Source organism: Pelobates fuscus, chromosome 1 (assembly GCF_036172605.1).
Source record: "Pelobates fuscus isolate aPelFus1 chromosome 1, aPelFus1.pri, whole genome shotgun sequence".
Classification (NCBI taxonomy): Eukaryota; Metazoa; Chordata; class Amphibia; order Anura; family Pelobatidae; genus Pelobates; species Pelobates fuscus.
The window spans coordinates 357,671,999-357,689,936 of NC_086317.1; the positions used below are offsets into that span (position 1 = coordinate 357,671,999).

General features: G+C 35.2%; 1 protein-coding gene across 2 annotated transcripts in view; it reads left to right on the top strand.

Annotated features, from left to right (window-relative positions):
- Window positions 1–17,938, top strand: part of DACH1 (dachshund family transcription factor 1) — a 326,763-nt gene that overhangs the window by 168,587 nt on the left and 140,238 nt on the right. Inside the window, exons 3-4 of one of the 2 annotated variants that reach the window (XM_063425939.1) lie at window positions 2,784–2,945; window positions 5,557–5,631. In XM_063425939.1, the coding sequence (XP_063282009.1) occupies window positions 2,784–2,945; window positions 5,557–5,631 (237 nt within the window). The remainder of the gene's footprint in view (window positions 1–2,783; window positions 2,946–5,556; window positions 5,632–17,938) is intronic. The other variant, XM_063425940.1, reaches the window with a different exon arrangement.

Here is a 17,938-nt window from a genome sequence, read left to right on the forward strand (position 1 = left end):
GTCATGGATTATTGCCATTTTGTTTTACCGGGCCCATGAGTTGTAACTGATTTAAAAGGGTCAGATTTATCTCCAGGTCTTGGAAACAAACACTACTGTGGCTCAATAGCATAGACAAGTATTGCATTTAATAATTTCAAATTTTCCAAAAGAAAATAATGCTAAACTTACACTCACCTATCTGTGTGGCTCTTTAATTTATATATGCAAACACTTTGCATTAAATACTGCACAGAGATATTTTATGATATGAATATTATATATCATGTATATACATTTATCTTTTTTGTCTTTATCTCTAAGGATATATATAAAATGTAATCTGTAGATTTATAAAATAAAGTAATGTCATTCTTGATTTATTATAGCTTTTCATTTTATTTATTAACTAGTGTATGTATTTGTTGTAAGAGAACTTATAGATGGTGCACCCAGGCATAAATACAAAAAAAGTCTTGAAGTGTACTTTAGCAGTCTTGGCCCATTCTCTAAAAGGAGTCACGAAAACCATTTTGCATTCTGTCTTGGCGCTTTCTCAGAGTCTTAGAAGAAAGGATACTGCCGGGGTGATGTGTGTCTTTCAGATAGTATGTAATGGGATTGTTTATTAACAAAAGGTTCAATTAGTGAATAAGAACGATGGCGTTACATTCCAAATTCTTCTACTGTGTAAGAGATCATAATAGAAGATCTTAGGAGTTTACAATCATATGAACTATGTTACTGTGTTATTATTATTATTAGTATAAATATTTATAGACACCAACTTATTCTGCAGCATTGTACAAAGGGTGGACTAACAAACAAGTATTTCTAACTAGATGAGTTGGACGTACAGGAACAGAGTGTTGAGGACCCTGCATCAATGAGCTTACATTCTAGAGGGAGTGGGGTAAAGTGACACATGAGGTTATGTTATGGTAGAAAAGTAGGTTGCCTGAATAGTTTTCAATGAGGGTTTTATTGATGACTCTAACTCTGCATTGCGATAGTATTTTGGATTGGGTGAAACGTGACAGCTTTCAAAAACCACAGAGCCATATCCTTACACATGGAAAAAATAAATATGATTGCAACTAACTAGACTGCTCAAATAATGCCATGATGTATTGTGTATATCAATATGGCTCTGGTAACAGTTAGAATGCAAACAAGGTTTTAAATGATGCACCCCTTCATTTCAGATTGAGAATCGGTTCTATGCCATCTGCCTATCAGATGTTTAGAACGCAAGACTGCGTATTAATGCCACATGTTTGATTTTCTTCCCCTTGTAATGGTTTGGTTCAGATTGCTAATAGCATTCCATGAGTACTGTCAATAAAATGTCTGTGATGGGAGAGTGATGAGATATTTATAAAGCTGCTTGTCTCTCTGAATAAGAAGAAAAGCCAGCTGGAAATATTCTTGCAGATCCTCAATATTAATTCTGCGAAGCCATGACACTAATCTGCCGAGTGTTTCACACCACTATCAATTGATGGTAAATCATTCACAGTTGCTACAGGCCAATGTCCGTTTGTAATAAGTTAGTTGGCAGATGCTGAACACAAGATATTTACAGTGAAACATTTTCTGGGGTTTTCCTGTACTGTATTATCATGTAGGCCAGCGTTCCTTCATATTTGTCACTTTTATACATTTGAAATGTTCTATTTCCTTTTCTGGACCAGGATAAACAAAGGCAGTGTTTTCCTGAACTTTTTAACAAATGATTAGTCTTTTTTTTTTTTTTTTGTTAACTTATAATGACTGCTGTAATGTATATGAAATTTAGAAATCTAGCACAGGGACTCATTTGAGAACACATTCTTGGGGACAAACGGGACATTAAATGAAACTGTACAGAGCACAGAAAGCCAATTCAATGATAAAGGCGTATGGTATTATAAGAATAAATGTTACAGAAAATGAGTTTATAAGCAGTATTTATTATGGAATTTATTATGGAATCTGCATAGTTGAACAATTGTCAGATTATTTAAGAAGAGAATGAACTAATCACAGTGGAATAGAATAACATGAACTAAAGCTTATGTTACATCATGTTAGGCCAAATACCAACTAAATTTTGAAGGGACATTCCGAGCACCATTACATTACTACAGTACTCTACCCTGCTACTAAGCCTGTCATTGCTGTTCCAAGTTGGACAAGCTAATGCAGGGGTATACTTATTCAATAGCACAGCTTACAGCTTTTTGTAAAAGCACTTAAAAATAGTATAACGCATGTTTCATTGCATCCAATGAGCTGTAGTGAATACAGCACATAGAACGCCTCTTTACTAATAATGATACCAGAATAGCTTCTCCATTGATCTCAAAAACATACACTAAAAAAATAACTGCTTAAAACATTTCATTCCACTTTAAATAAACTGTTTATGAGCTGTGTTTTTGCAGACTTTGTCTTCATGTAACTTTTGCAACATGTCTCTACATTAAGTCATTTAAATAATGAGCAAGAAAAAATTAATATAAACTGTTCAAACATTTTAACATAGCTAAGGGCTACATTTGCTGCATAATTTGATGTACAATAGAATTGTCTTCTTTTATGTTACAATCTTTATTTCCACTGTTGCATCAACCACAAATTTTCAATAACAGCTCTGCTAATATTAACTATGAAAATCAATGCAACCGTCACCTTAAATAGTTGAAGAGTTTAATAATGATTTGATATGTTTGCAGTTGTGTCAAAATAGTTTTTTGCTTTTTCATTATGGGGTATTGAGTGTAAATGGAAGTTTAAAATAATGATTTTTTATTTATTTATAGGTTTAACAGCTGCCGCTGCAGCGGCAGCAGCTGCCACTAATGCAGCAATAGCTGAAGCAATGAAGGTGAAAAAAATCAAGTTGGAAGCAATGACCAACTATCATGGCAGCAATAACCAGCTTGGAGGAGACTCGGACAATGGCGATCTTAATTCTAGCGTTGGTAAGTTTACAAATGGAGATTTGGAATGGCATTTTAAAGGACACCTTTAGGTATGACCTCCTGACAAACTGGTGGTAGGACAGCATGGAACAGGAGATGAGTGTAGCTGACAACAAGCCCAACATTACTGCTTCACCATTTATCAATGTGCATGCTTCAGCAAATCAGCATCATTACCATGGCGATTTCAATGCATACAAGCTTAACTCCATCTCCCAACACACCACAACTCTGTTTTTTCTTTACTGCAATGGTGAGCTGTAAAGAAACTGACAACTGTAGAGCAAACATTTTGACCAAAATTGTCACATTGGTAGCCAGTTGCAATATTAATTGGATATTTTATCTCTTTTTTTTAAGGGTTTGCCTCAATTTTGCATGTAAATTATCAACTCACATATTCGTGCACTAACCATTTTATGAAACTCAAAATCAGATACATTTGAGTAAAAAAGATCATTTGAAAATAAATAAATAAAAACTGTTGTAGTGTCTTGTCCTATGACTGTTTATTGTCTTTCACTTTAAATATTTAATTTAAACTTCTATTATTGATTTTATATATATTTTTTAATATTTTTATTTTTATTTTTTTTATGTACAGTCTGTTATGGATGAAATTAGTGCATCAGAGTTTCCAGTTAGTGAAACTACTGATTTTACATCCACAAACTTGGTCTGTTGGTATTGCATGCGCGAGAGTACAACAAAATTTAATTTTCCTTACAGCCATCAAGAGTAACTGCTGGGGGAAATAACAAAACTTGACAGAGGCAATTCTGCCTTTTGTCAAGTTTTTTAATATGTACGAAATATATTGACGGAGAAGTCAATACTTTGTATTAACATATTTTTGACGTCGTTTAAACATTCTGCTAGTGCTTCTAAGAGGCTGTATTGCTAACGATGCCATCAGGATGCCTACCATTATCCATAAACAATTTAGTTAACATTTTTTTTATTTATTCTCACATGACAAACATCCTATTTTTATTTTTATTCTAATACCATTGAATGTCTAAAATATCACCACTATTTCTAAAACAAAATGACAGTACAGATAAAAGAGAAAAAAAAGTAAATTATGTTTACCTTTCCATAGGTCTTTGTATACAAATCAATATATGAAATTGCTGTTTCATCCTACATGTTTATGCTAACTTTGCATCCTGTGTTTCAAATGAGTGTTATGCTAAACATTGTATTGAATATAAATGTATTGTTCTGTTTTTCCTAACTGAGCAACTTTTAATTCATACCTGTTAGTTTGCACCCATTCTTGCTACTGAGAATAATGGGTGATATCAACTCAAATTTGGCAGCCACTTTGAACATTAACAATTTAAAAAATGGGATTGAATTCTATCTTTAGCATTATTCTTCCATCATTTATGTTAATACTCAACATGTATGCACAGAATATAGGTATCTTACATCCCCGTGTGTTCAGTGATTAAAATGTAATAATGTCTTAAATGGGGTAACTTGAGATTTGTGATGTTTATATATTGTATATTGGATGTAAGAAGTCAGATTTAAATTTTATGAAAAGTTTTAACATTGTCCAATTGATTTTGAATTTTTTAAATACATGTGAGCAAGTTCTGGAATCCCAAAGCTTGCGAAAGTGTTTACAAATGTGCATTTGTTGGAGGTAAACAAATCGAGTTTCTCTCTTTTAGGCAGGAACTTTATTCCACTCATATCTAGTTTAAAGTAAAATTCTAAGCAACATATTCAATATAACACTGTGTAGTTGGTATGCTGGAGTCCCTTGGTGCTGTCCCAAAGGACACTCTACATCCCTAAAACTCTTTAGCTTGCTGAAGTACTTCATGTGTGAAGTGTGTGTCCTCTTTTTCCATATTCAAAAAGTGTAAATTTCAATTTAAATTGGCACTTTTATAAATTAACCTTGTTACATCCCCTTGCTGTTAATCAGACAACCAGTCCTGTTACCTCCTTGTTGTTCAGCTAAACTCAAAATGGCAGGCAATTAGTGCACCTACTTTGCAAAGACTTCTCATTGAGCTGAATTACGAAGCCTGTGATTGGACAGCCTCAGAAATTCTGGGCGGTGTTAGAAGGGGAGGGCATACAAAGGCTTCAGACAAGAGATTTGCAATTTTTGAAAGCTGATTTTAGACATACCCCAAAGAATATACAGTTGTTAAAAAAAATAAAAAAAATAAAATACTGTTCACTATTGGGAGAAAAATCCTTTTCTTTCTGGGAGCTTGGTGTGTTTTGCAACAAAGAACAACAAAGATAACAAATCATTTTGCCTAGCCTGGCTCATTGTCTCATGTGTTAGACTAGGTTGCCAATATAAAGTTGTTGGTTTTTTTTCTTCTTTTTTTGCTAAATGGTGAAAGAGCATTCTTTTGGTAATATTGTGTGTTTAGTAACAAAGAAAAAAATATGTTTGCCTAGCCTGGGTAATTGTGTCTAGTGAGACTTAGGTTAACTTGCACCTGAATCTAGCTATTAGCTGCTGCTATGGGCACATGAACACCTTTGAGTGGGAGATAGGCGGTTAATTTTTTTTTTTATTGTTCCTAGTCTGAGACTATGTTACTAATATACAGTTACATTTTTTTTTAAACTGTAGAAAGAAACTGGAGAAAGAAAATCCTATATGAATTTTTCCTGAGTGTGTTCAATCCAGTGTGTGCGATGCAAGTGTGTGAGTATTGTGCTGTGTTTCTTAATGGCAAACACAATAACATTACAGCAGTAAATCCACCAAGCCAGAGGTGTAACTAAGAAATCCTGGGCTCCAGTGCAAAAATTAATAAAGCCCCTCCCCCTTACTTCCCTCCTCAATCCACACTAAGCAATACTCTTGAGTGGAATGTGTGTGGTGACTGTGTGCGATTGTCCTGGGGTTGGTTGAGTGTGACTGTATGTAAGGATGTCTGAGTGTGATTGTGTGTGGAAGTTGACTAAGGGGAAAGAAACACACACACACACACACAAAGAATGATAGACAGAGACGTCAAAAAAAAGAGTGCCAGAGAGGGCAAGAGAGACAGAGAGGGAGGAAGAAACATAAAGAAAGCAAGACAGAGAGGAAAACCCAGAGGAAACAAAGAGGGAGGGAAAGAGACAGATGAAGAGACAAGGATAGTCATCACCACCATCAACAGACATTGGGATCCCAATTTTGGTATTCTACGCTAAATCCTTACTAAAGAGAGGCTTTGGTGGCCCCCACAAAATAGACTCTGTTGTGCCCTTTTTTAGTTGCTGCTTGGGAGGTTCTGCACCAAAAAGTTACAACGCTTGAACTAGCTGTGGTAGAATGATGCTGCAGTACCAGTGAGAATAGAAGCATGTCCATTATGTCTGGTTCAACACCAGGAAACCATTTTTCCCCCATCTTTTTTTTATACTTCAGTATCATGACAATAACAGACATTGCACTTTTACATCTGACCAGGATCTACTCAACTATGAGTATGATGAAGAGTTAGAAGAGGACAGATAGCACCCCAGTATTTTTTCTGGCAAATAGTATGCAGTAACCTCTCCACCATCTCCAAAACAATCTTTACCTGCAAAAGCATTGCCTTATCCAATGGAGACAGTTGTGAGCTCACCCACTGTGAATATTACCATCACCAACAACACCAATACCACCACTATCGACATCAACTGCACAATCAACATTCCTATTAATATTAAGTAACTAAGTGTTAATGTACAAGCTAGTGTTGTGAAAGTAGATGCAAGGCTAGTGTCGTCTTCAGCAAATGCAAGGCAAAGAGTGGAGGGTATCACTTTGAGTGCCTCCAAGAAGGCCAACTTACATTTTACTAGTGCTGGTATGAAGCAACATTTGCAAAGATACCAGTTTGGTCTGTATTACTAAGGGAAGAAGCAGAACAAGAAAGTACTAGGGCTGGCAGTAAGTTAACTGTATAGCACAGTATCTGATTCTGCGCAACCAACTACCAACAGTGGTCCCTCCTCCCTTTGTACTATCACACTGTTAGGAAGAGTAGGAGGGCTTGTGAGCATAGCGACAGGTTAGACAGTGCAAGCTTCTTATCTCAGTAATATACATAGTGTGTGGCTGCGGTTTACTGCACAAGTGAACCCTTGTTCACCCATCTAATAAATAAATACAATCAAAAAAAAATAACTGCTGCTCTTCCTTTATAAAAAATACCTTTCATTTTAGTGATGTAACCTTGCCTGGCTGAGACTTGTGGTGTGGCTAAAGCTGCTACATCAACCTGAGAGTCACTTCTTTCTATAAGGAAACAGTAAGTGGACCTGAGCAATTGACAACGCACTCTTTCCACACTGAGAGGAAGAAAGCTTTCTCACACATCCAGTTTGTGGTATGATTGACAGTCTTTCAGTGTGGGGGGGAAAACAGTGCCCTATCATCTGTTTCTACCATCTGCATATGAGGAGGTAGTAGGCACTCAGCCAGGCTGGGCAAAACTACTGCAATGAAAGGCATTTGAAAACAAACGTACTCCTGTTGCTGCTAGGGAACAATCATCAAGTTCTCTAACTTCCACTTCTTTTAAATCCAGCTATATAATAATCTAATTTTGGAGACTCAGAATTGTCTTAACAAAAATGGCAATGTTTTGTAAGCCATTAGGACAGTCAATTTGTATCTATATTTGCATGCCAGCATAGTCATGGGCACTATTTGTTCTCTGCACAAATCTAAAATACATCTCAACATGCACTATAAGAAATATGACCACATGGTAAACCCCCTATTTTTGTTTGCAAAGTGCTGTTAAGCTACATTTACCATATTCCATGAAAACCCCAATTCTTCAACTTGTTTTTATTAAACTTAGGTAATTCAAGTGTTATTTCATCACAGCAGCTCCTTTACAGCCCTATTCATTGATATGTCAATACAATGAGATGACATATACCCATGGGCATAGATTTGCTTCTGTTAGCATATAGACTATGTTGATGGAACAATAGCCAGTAAAAAATGGTTCATTTGCAATCTTTATCTGGCAATGAGAGACACACAGGGTCCCATTAACATTAAAGACGAGTCTGGATTTTGGTTGCGCAAAATGAGTTTTAATAGTGTATGTCTATTTGTAGTTAAAAAGGGAAGTGACATCTCACATAGCTGAAGCTGCTTATGAATGATGCATGGTACATGGCTGCATTAAAATCAATAAACTCAGTTAAGATGCATCTTTCATAAGGTTTCAAAAGCAAGTATGATTACACTTTCCTGATTTATTAGACTCTGTAGTTCTGTCATAAAACAGCCATGTCAGCCTTTCACTCATTCTTTGGTTTAAGAGATGGGAGATAATCAAGTGTGCTGGGTTAGCCTGGATTTTTAAAGGAACACCCTAGGCACCAACAGGACTTAAACACATTTAAAAAAGGTTTGGAAAAGTTTGTAGGTCTGCAGCATAACCCTGTACCTCTAGCCATGCTTCATCTTTTCACAAAGCAATTCCTTTATTAAACATATTTTGAGTACATATTCAGCTCAACCAATAAAAATACAGTGTGCGCTGAGCTGCTGACTTAAAATTAAAAAAAATGTTATGTTAATGCATAGAGTATGCCAAGTGTCCTTTTAACTAATCAGGAGTAAGCCTGCTCAATATTCTTCCCTGTGTGGATGGTGCATTAATCCATTGACAAAATTAGGACATTTCATGCCGTTCTAACGGCGTTACAGAACACTTTGTAGAGGATGGCATAATGTCCTAATTTTGTCAAGGGATTAATGCACCATCCACATTAAGGTTAAGATAGGTGTATGGTTAGAGTTAGTGTAAGCAAAGGTTTAGGGGTAGGTTTGGTATATTATTTTTAATTAATTGCACTCGATGTGTAAAAAAGTATATGCAAATATGTGAATGCAAATATTTTATTACATTTGTTTTGCATTTTGTTCACACATACTCTTGTGTTAGGTATACATATAGGATATATATATATTTTTTAAAAAAAGCTCTTTCTATTATTTAAAAATAGTATAAGGGGTATGGCTAAGGCAGAGATTACATAATTCCATACAATACTGATTTATACCTGAAATGCACATTGTGAAAGGCTGATTGTGGACAGTTGGCCCTCTCAGCCAATCATAGCCTTCCATTCCTGTCCAACTTATGCCTTCTCATTAGCCCAAGCAGAATAGAGAGGACGGGCAGTTGGGGACTCTTGTTTAGTATTAAAATATTAAAAATGGTTTGATGCTGAATTGGGAATCCCAATGTCCACATCTTTAAAAAATCCCAAATACTACCACTGCGAATGATTGAGATCAGTGGAACTGAGAAGGTTGCTCCAACCAATCGAATCAATACATTAATTCCCAGTGCAATTTGTGTTTACTGTTCTGGTGAAAGTGAGCCTTTGTCTTATGTTTTATAATTGCTGTGAATATTTGTTGAACTTGCAACAATGAAAAACTAAAGGTCAGCATTAAAAGGGGAGTAAGAGGCAAAGCAAAGATGCTAATATGCAATTATTTCACCTCCCATATTTAATACAATATAATAACCTTGAGCTCACCCTCTTCATTTTCAGGGGAGAAAATAGTCTTAATAAATAGATATAGATATGTGGCCATGGCACTTTTTACTCATCCAGAATCAATTGGATTCTTTTAGTTTAATATTTACTTGCTAAGATGAGATGTTAGTCTGCTTGGTGATAAACAGCCTGCTGCTGGCATCTGAAGGTGACCTGTCAGTTCATATGGACAAATCTCCTGCTTACTGAAATGTACAAAATAAATCATTAAAGCAGGCAGGTGCTCATTCCTAGATTTAAATCACCATAGATTTATGATTTGAATTAATGCTTCATTTGGTCATAGAAATAGATGCTGACAAAATGATATGCAGTAGCTGAATCTTCCATACTGTAGCCGTCTTAATATTGATTGCCGAGGTGTCTGCAATCTCTTCTTTATATCAAGTACTTTCTTGTGACAGGTTGGTTGATAAGGGCTATATTCTTGATAAGACAATGCTGCTGGTGGCATTTACACAATTCTCCTAAGCATTAATATAAATAGCCCTAGATATATCTGTATAAAATTCTACTTGTATTCAGCATTCATCTTACTTTGGTTTTGAGGTGTGAGGTTACATTTTTTTTATTTTTTTTTTAAACATGAGTCTCTATTGTTTCCTAAATGTGATTCTCTACTCCTTTTCTGTTTCAAAATACTGTATTTATATACAAACTCACTTCTCAGGTTAATAAGTCTGTTATTTAGTTGTGATCTTATGTTTGCATTTGTTATAGTATTACCAATGACCTATTTTGTCAATATATCGCCAAAAGCTAGCCTGCCATCTGTTGTAGGATAATTCGCACAATGCTTTACATAGAGCAGTATGGGGTGATTCCGTGGCTCCAATTTTAAATCAAATTCACTATATGTATTATAAGATCACTTGATGACACCAAACTTCAAAATGAATTGAACTAGCAACAAACTCTAGTATTGATTCAAATGGCGGCTGAATAACTCAAGGATTGATCCCTGCATTATTCCTAAAATATCTCCAGAATAAAAATGGCAATAAAAAAAAAGCAACGCATTGTCCAAAGCACAACTGCGGTATTGCCATTGGTGAGAAAATGATATGATGTCATATCCTCCCAGTGTCATGATTTAGGATACATGGAAGGGATAGTAGAGGCAGATGTTTGCTGCCAAAATAATATTCATAGCATGCTCCCGGCTGGATGCCAGTTATGTGCCAGCTCTTACCCTTAATAAGGGAAACAAAATGGGAGGGTGACCATAATGATTAAAATATAACAAAGAGTAAAAGTCTGTTGCCATTTTAGGGATATAAAGTGTATTCAGTGTATGAGTATTATTTAAATTTAGGTATGATTTACTGTTAGGGAAATTATTTTTGGAATGGGGTGAGTAGCTAGTAATAAGCTTGGTATTTAGAGTAACAGACATTAGTTCATATTTGGGACAGTACCTAGGATCTAAGGTTATGTGTAGTTGCTAAGGAAATATTTAACGGCAATCATATTATTCCGGGTTGTGGCAGTTGAGATGTAAAATAGAACATGGGTAAGCCACTGCCCCAGTTCAAAAGAAGAAAACTGATATACTAAGAAAATGTATTAGTAATGTGCTCATAATAAAAAACACCTACTTTTGCATGGGTGGGCACACAGGATTTCAGTGTCTCAGGTGGCCTAATTTCCAAAATCCACAAATAGAAGAACACAATCCAAACACTGCATTCAGAAGACAAATGGACCACTTAATATGAAGTGATGCTTCTACTCTCATTCTACCTAAAGCATTTCTACCTTTTATGTATCTGCTTTGTTTTTGTTGCATTTTTGGGTTGGATTATGCCACGTGATATATTTTGTTCAAAAAACCAGGACAGGTAAGGAATGCTTCATATTCATTGGTCTATTTTTGTCATGAGTGCGGTGTTTGGATCCTGTTCTTTGATTTGTCGCATTTAAGCTTACAATAAAATCTATAGTTAGCTGTATATTTAAGGTTAGGGTTGAGGATATTGTTTATGACTACAGCTGGTATGAATTCATGGTTTGGGTATTATTTAAAGTTAAAGTTAAGCATAGGATTATTGATGGAAATTATGTTTAGAGTTAATGTTTAGATTTAGGGATATGAATACTGTTACTGTAAAAGACAGTCTCAACTCCTAGGGCCAGATTAGTGTATTGGAGCAGAAGCTCTAGGCCCATACCATAATATAGGTCAAAACTGCCTAATTTCTTTGGATTCTGTAGTTGTTGTGGAGAGTTGAATGTCATAATCATGGTATGTGGCCAGGAAGCTACAAATATCCTCCTTCGCCTCGATGAGCATTATAGAAAGCACTAACCATAAAACCTCAAGTGTCAATGGTAGTTTGGGCTCTATATTTCATAACTGACATCTGATCTGTACCTTTATTAACAACTGTGCCTAGACTCATTGCCAATAGGAGGTGTCTATCTCTTCTCTAAGCCTTTGCACATGGATCCTGTTGTCTCAAGGGCAGGCAGTGACCACTTATATATATTCTCTGATCCCCCAATTGACTTTCCTGTGCTTCAGTCTGCTTGTAAAAATAGATTTTATTCGCTTAAAATTCCACTTTTGACTGCATGTGGAAAAGATTTTTGTAATTTTCCCCTCACTAAAACTCAGCTCCAGGCCTATGCAGACCCTTATGCAGCATTGTTAAACCCATTCTTTTGATTGCCTAGAGATTAGTTTGGAATTTGGCATGAAGGGGAACGTGTGGCATGGAAAGGAAAGGTGGGCTGTGTAAATGAAAACAGTGTGGCTAACTTAGCCATGCTCATAAGATGCCAATAAAGTTTTTACCCAGTCGTCACAAACCCCTGTGTCCAAGTTAAAGCTGTCCTCAGATGCCCCAAAGCAACTCAGCTTACTAAAGAACTTTTTGGGGCTGTCTGCATGTCCCTACAGGCTTGTTTTTTTAAAAAGGGCTAATGTCAATAGACATTTGCACTTTTTGAAATATCTGCATAACTCTTCTCAGTTGTTAAGTAGACAAGCAGAGGTCACTGCTTCAAGTTTCATTTTAATGCTTCACTGTGAGAACCTTTGTTGAGGAGTGTCCCATCAACATCTGATTGGACACAAGTCATCATAAATAACGACTTCACTGGAGGTAGATTGGGTAATAGAGGTAACTTTAATAGATATTAACACCATTAATGCCAAAATGGCAGAAGCCATGTAATCTAAAGAGTTTATATTATTTTATAATTGCAGTATTCCTTGTAGGCATTTGTGGAAGATTTCAATATGCTTATGTTGAACTCATTTGCTGAAAATCCAAGGGAGTGTCCTACCAAAGTTATCCTAAACTGTAGATAAAATATGTTTACTGTGAGATTAAAGTTTTTGAGAATCATAATTATGAAGTTATTCTCAGTTGCCTTGGGATTATCTTGTGTTATCAACATACTGTGTATTGATGCAGAGATTTGTAGAACAGAGAAGAGCAGTGAGCAAAGGAAAAAACTAAAACAAACAACAGGTGTATTCCAAACAATACGAAAAAATGTATCTCTACAAGCAGACCTCTTCTGATAAGGCACCCTAAAATCATGTCAGTCTTCTGTCTGACAGATATTATTTGCACATTAGTAATAAATGCCCTTTTATTTGATAACTATTATAAAACAAACAGAATGAGACCATTACAATCTAAATACATTCTTAAAACACAAAAATCCCAACCATAAACATGTCTATAAACTATCTATCTATCTATCTATCTATCTATCTATCTAACTATCTATCTATATGTCTATCTATCTCTTACTTGTTTACTGATTTTATTAGTATTATACATTTTTAATTAAAGAAATATAACACTTAATCACTTTTCAAAGACAACCATTTGCCGCTTGTTAGTTTCTGACTCAGAGCTGTAAACAGATATCAACAATAGTAAATGGTTTCCTTTGAAGGAAATTAGTTCATATCTATTCAAAACGTGCGCTTAAACCAGATGTTCCTAGAAAATCTCATTGTTTAAACCACATTCGCACAAATGTGTTATTATTTCTTAAAGGAAGTGAATCAATAAAAAAGACTTGGGGTTTAAGGTCTTAAAACATAGGAAACGGAGGACATTATAATTTGCTGAAATAATAAGATCATAAACATCCACAAAGTATCATTTTAAATGAACAAGGTACGTCACGATTGCAGATTTAATGTTTTTCCTATATATGTCTTTTGTTCTAAAATCACTACTTTTATGTGGATTAACCCTTTGAGTGCTGTCACATATCAGGCAATAAAAGTCTCGAAAGCTCATATCTTTTCAGAATACTAACAATTTATTAATGAAATAAACATAATATTTTAACTAGAATAGAACTGTTTATGCAAAGAATGCTCTTGTATAATCTCCTGTCCCCTGATAGATTTATGGAACATCATATGAACATGTCAACATGAAATAACCTACTATATGATGCCCATAGTGCCTTGTCTAGAACCAATATAAAGTTATTGTTAGACTATCCATTGTGATATTATGTTACCAATTATAGGGGGAGTCTCAGGTTACTTTCTATAAAACTCAATCCACTTGACAAACAGTGCTCAATCTACTTTTTGTATCCTTACTAGTCCACAACAAATTGCAAAATAAAAAGACCCTATGCAAGAAGGGTATTATATAGGAAGTTTTGATGTGGGGTCCTCTTCACAGGTGGTTAATCTGTGAATACCCAGTGTCAGCTCAACAAAGACCATGGGAGTATTACAGTTCTGCAATATAAATATTAGGTAGTATCTTACTTTGTCTGGTCCTCCAAGGTTGACTGTATTGTTTAACTGTCTTGTGCCATTGATGAATGAGTTACATTAGTAGCAGGTTATTAATGTATAGTTCTTGTTGTTTATTTGATATATAAGATCCAAGATCTGCTATTTAATACTCTGTATTTTTGTGTTTTTTTTTTTATTTGAAAGGGTTACTGCTTGTCTTCAATATCAAATATTTGTGCTCTGCATCTAGTTTACTATTGAGCAATGTATGATATGTAGATGGAAATCTTGTACTTTTTAATAGAAAGAAAATCTTAAATATAGATGTCATAACATTAGTATTATACCAGACAGTAGAATATTTTACTGTTCTGTTTAAATGACTGGCTGTAAATAGATTTCTTATTTTTTGTTAAATTCTTTATTTTTGTGGTGCATACATGAACAAATAATCAGGTCTATAACTTTACAGATACCCCTAAGGGTTACAAGGTATTGCAATACAAAGATTCCTATAGGGAAACAAATAAACAAATATGGTGCAATAAAATAGTGAGTCAGATGGTGAAAATAATTCCAATAGGGATCCACTCACATGGTACAGAGCCTCTTAAGGACAGGCTCTGATCTCTTCAACTTTTGTGTACTGAAAGGTGACACACACCCCAGACATCCGTATCAGGCGAAAACCTTATCCAGAGCCCCTGACTTGGCTCTAAGTATGCAAGCGAACGTGGCAATTCAGGTTGTCACAGCCCTTCTTTATAGCAGCATGGAGCAATCCTCAGACATGTTTAAAAAGTAATTAACATTTATTATATCCAAATAAAATGAATAAAAGAGTAAATACAAAAAAGTCCAAGTATCCAGATGTCCAAAGATGTCCAAGACGCGTTTCGTTGATCTGATTCAGCTTTCTCAATTGGTGGTATCCATGCTGACGGTCCTCGTTTAAATTTCCTGTATGGGAGGAATTACTGCGTAACGTCCGTGATACATCCAATCACGGACGTCTTCATCAGTGGGAGTATGGGTCATCAGCTGTGTGCGTTCTCTCACCCCCAGTGATGTCATCGGGCACTACGTGCTGTGCGCGTGACGTCACTTCCGGGTTTCGTATCTCCCTCAGTATGTTCCACTCCTCCGAAGTTATCCATCTAGTGCATTTCTTTTTAGTCCCTCCTAACTCCATGATTGGTGTAGGTTCATTTGGTGAGGGTATAACTGTAGTTCCGTCCGCCATTGTAGTTAAGGGCAAAGTGTTGGAAAAGGATATCTGTCCACATTGTCGTTCTTCATAAAATAGGAGGTATTCCTAAAGGGTTATGTTCATGAAGAGCATATTAGCAAACATAAAACATAGGTATTAGAGTAATATTTAAAATCACAAATATACTTTGGCATTCCCCTGTACATTCTCTGTGAGATGGTGTCATAACAGAGAGATTCCTTATCTGTGACTATCCCAAATTGCTTTTTGGAGAGTGATGTGTGATATGCCTATAATGACGCTTCAATATGTACACTATTACAGTGTATATCTGTATAGTGTATATAATAGAATATAAACAAGTTGACAAAAACAGATATAGTGATATAAAATTATAAGATTAAAAAAGTATACAATAAAAAGAAATATATATGTATATAAAAATAGTTATACTGATGCACATAAAAAATATGAGTTATAAATTGAAAAATTACATAATATTGTAATAATGATAAATGGTTGAGGGCTATACCTGTATGTTGACTAGGGATATGTTATATAGAATGAATAAGAAACAGGAGGGGTGGGAAGGAGGAGAGAAGAGAGGGGAACAGATATAATATTCATGATGGCAATTATACCAAAGCCTTAAACAAAGAAGCACTATAAACTTTTTTTTAGGCTGGTATTGTCTGATGGTGTTTATTGTCATCTCAAAAAAAAAAGACATAATTCGAAGTTGTCATTAAGTCCATATGGTTGCATAGTATTAAGGTTAAAAATCCATTGCATCTCTGTTTGTCCTATACATTTGATCAGGTCCCCTCCTCTCCAATTCATGATGACTTTTTGGATTCCTGTAAATTTCATTAGGTGGGGGTCACAATTGTGTTTTTCTTTAAAGTGCAATGAGACACTATGCTTTTCAAAGCCTTTTTTGATGTTTCTCGTATGTTCCTGAATCCTTATGTTTAGTGTGCTAGTCATTCTCCCTATGTACCCCAATCCACAGGGGCAGGTGAGCATGTATATGACTTTAGTAGAGTGACATGTGATCATCTGTTTGATTTTGAACTGCTTTGTTTTATCTCCTGGGTGGTTGAATTCTTTTATATGTCGCCTTATTCTTTTAGTGTATAAAAGAATTCAACCATCCTGGAGGTCGGGGAGTGTTAAGCAGTAGTTCGCTGCCTGGACCTCGCTGTGGGTGCGACTAGCTAGTAATGACAGGTAGTATGCCGTGCTGGGTTGCCCCTAACCAAGGGGACTGCGGGGGTTGGGGGGCTGATTAGGTATCATATTGTGCTTATGGCTTCGAGTAGCATGTGCTGGGTGAGCGCTCAGTGGAGCTTACAGGCTCGGCTGTAAATAGATTTTTTAACTGATTAAAGTTAAACATTTAAGTTAATATTATTTAGTTGCACATTTTTACAACATAAATACAGACAGGATAGTATTTGAAAGGAAGCAATATATTCATTTTCACCTGTTTGTTGATTTAGGTAGGTGATAGTTTAATTTTAATGTTCAAAATCAAACATTCCTTACACTGGATTTGCAAGAGCTGCATAGCTTTTTGTGACTGGTATAATAAATGGATGCAATGTGCTTTTATTTAAAGATTCACAAACACAATCTGTAAACAATTACACACAGCTTTTCGTTTTTCATATGCCAATCTGTGTTTAGGTTTCTTTACTATAAACCTGTAAGCTAAAGTGGCACTAATAAAGGTAAACTATAAGACTTTATCTTCATTAATGCTGTTTTTTTCTGTTTATGGAGCTATATTTCTCACAAATAATAGTTAATGAAGCCACTTTCTATTAGTTTAGAAAGCATAGTTTACCGTTCTAGTTTCTACAAAGACACAAACACCTACAAAATAAAAACCAACATAGAAGATTCAAATATCTATATACTAATATATTTTACTTTTATTTTAACAGTCTTTTTAATAAATAATTGCTTACCTGCATTTATGTTTTTCTTTTTTTTTTTTTTATAAACTGCCAGATGCTCACTTCGGCATCGCCCCACTTGCTCAAATAACACTTGTTGTTCCTTAGAACTTGAGTAGCTTCAAATCATGCATTTTAAATGTATACATTATGTCTTATGTCTTATAAAGCAGTATACAATTCATGTATTAAGGCATAACATTTCACATTAAAAACACAAGTATATGTTCATTTTGTTTTTTTGGGAGCTGTATTTCCAGATGCATGGGCAATTTTTAAGTTTCTTGTTTATTGGAGGACATTTGTTTCTTTCTCCACATATACAGTCTGATTCTCATTATTTACTGTTTTCTATGCTTTAATGTTTCACATAATTTATAGTAAGTGATTTGCATATTTGACTAATCCGTGACATTGTTTGGTTGTCATTACGAAGGGTCAAAAGGAAAGAGAAAGTAGACTATCACTGCCCCAGTGTCAGGGTACCTGAGGTCTCTACCTCTAAAAGAGGTAGAGACTTAGTAATTTATCCGTCCAAACG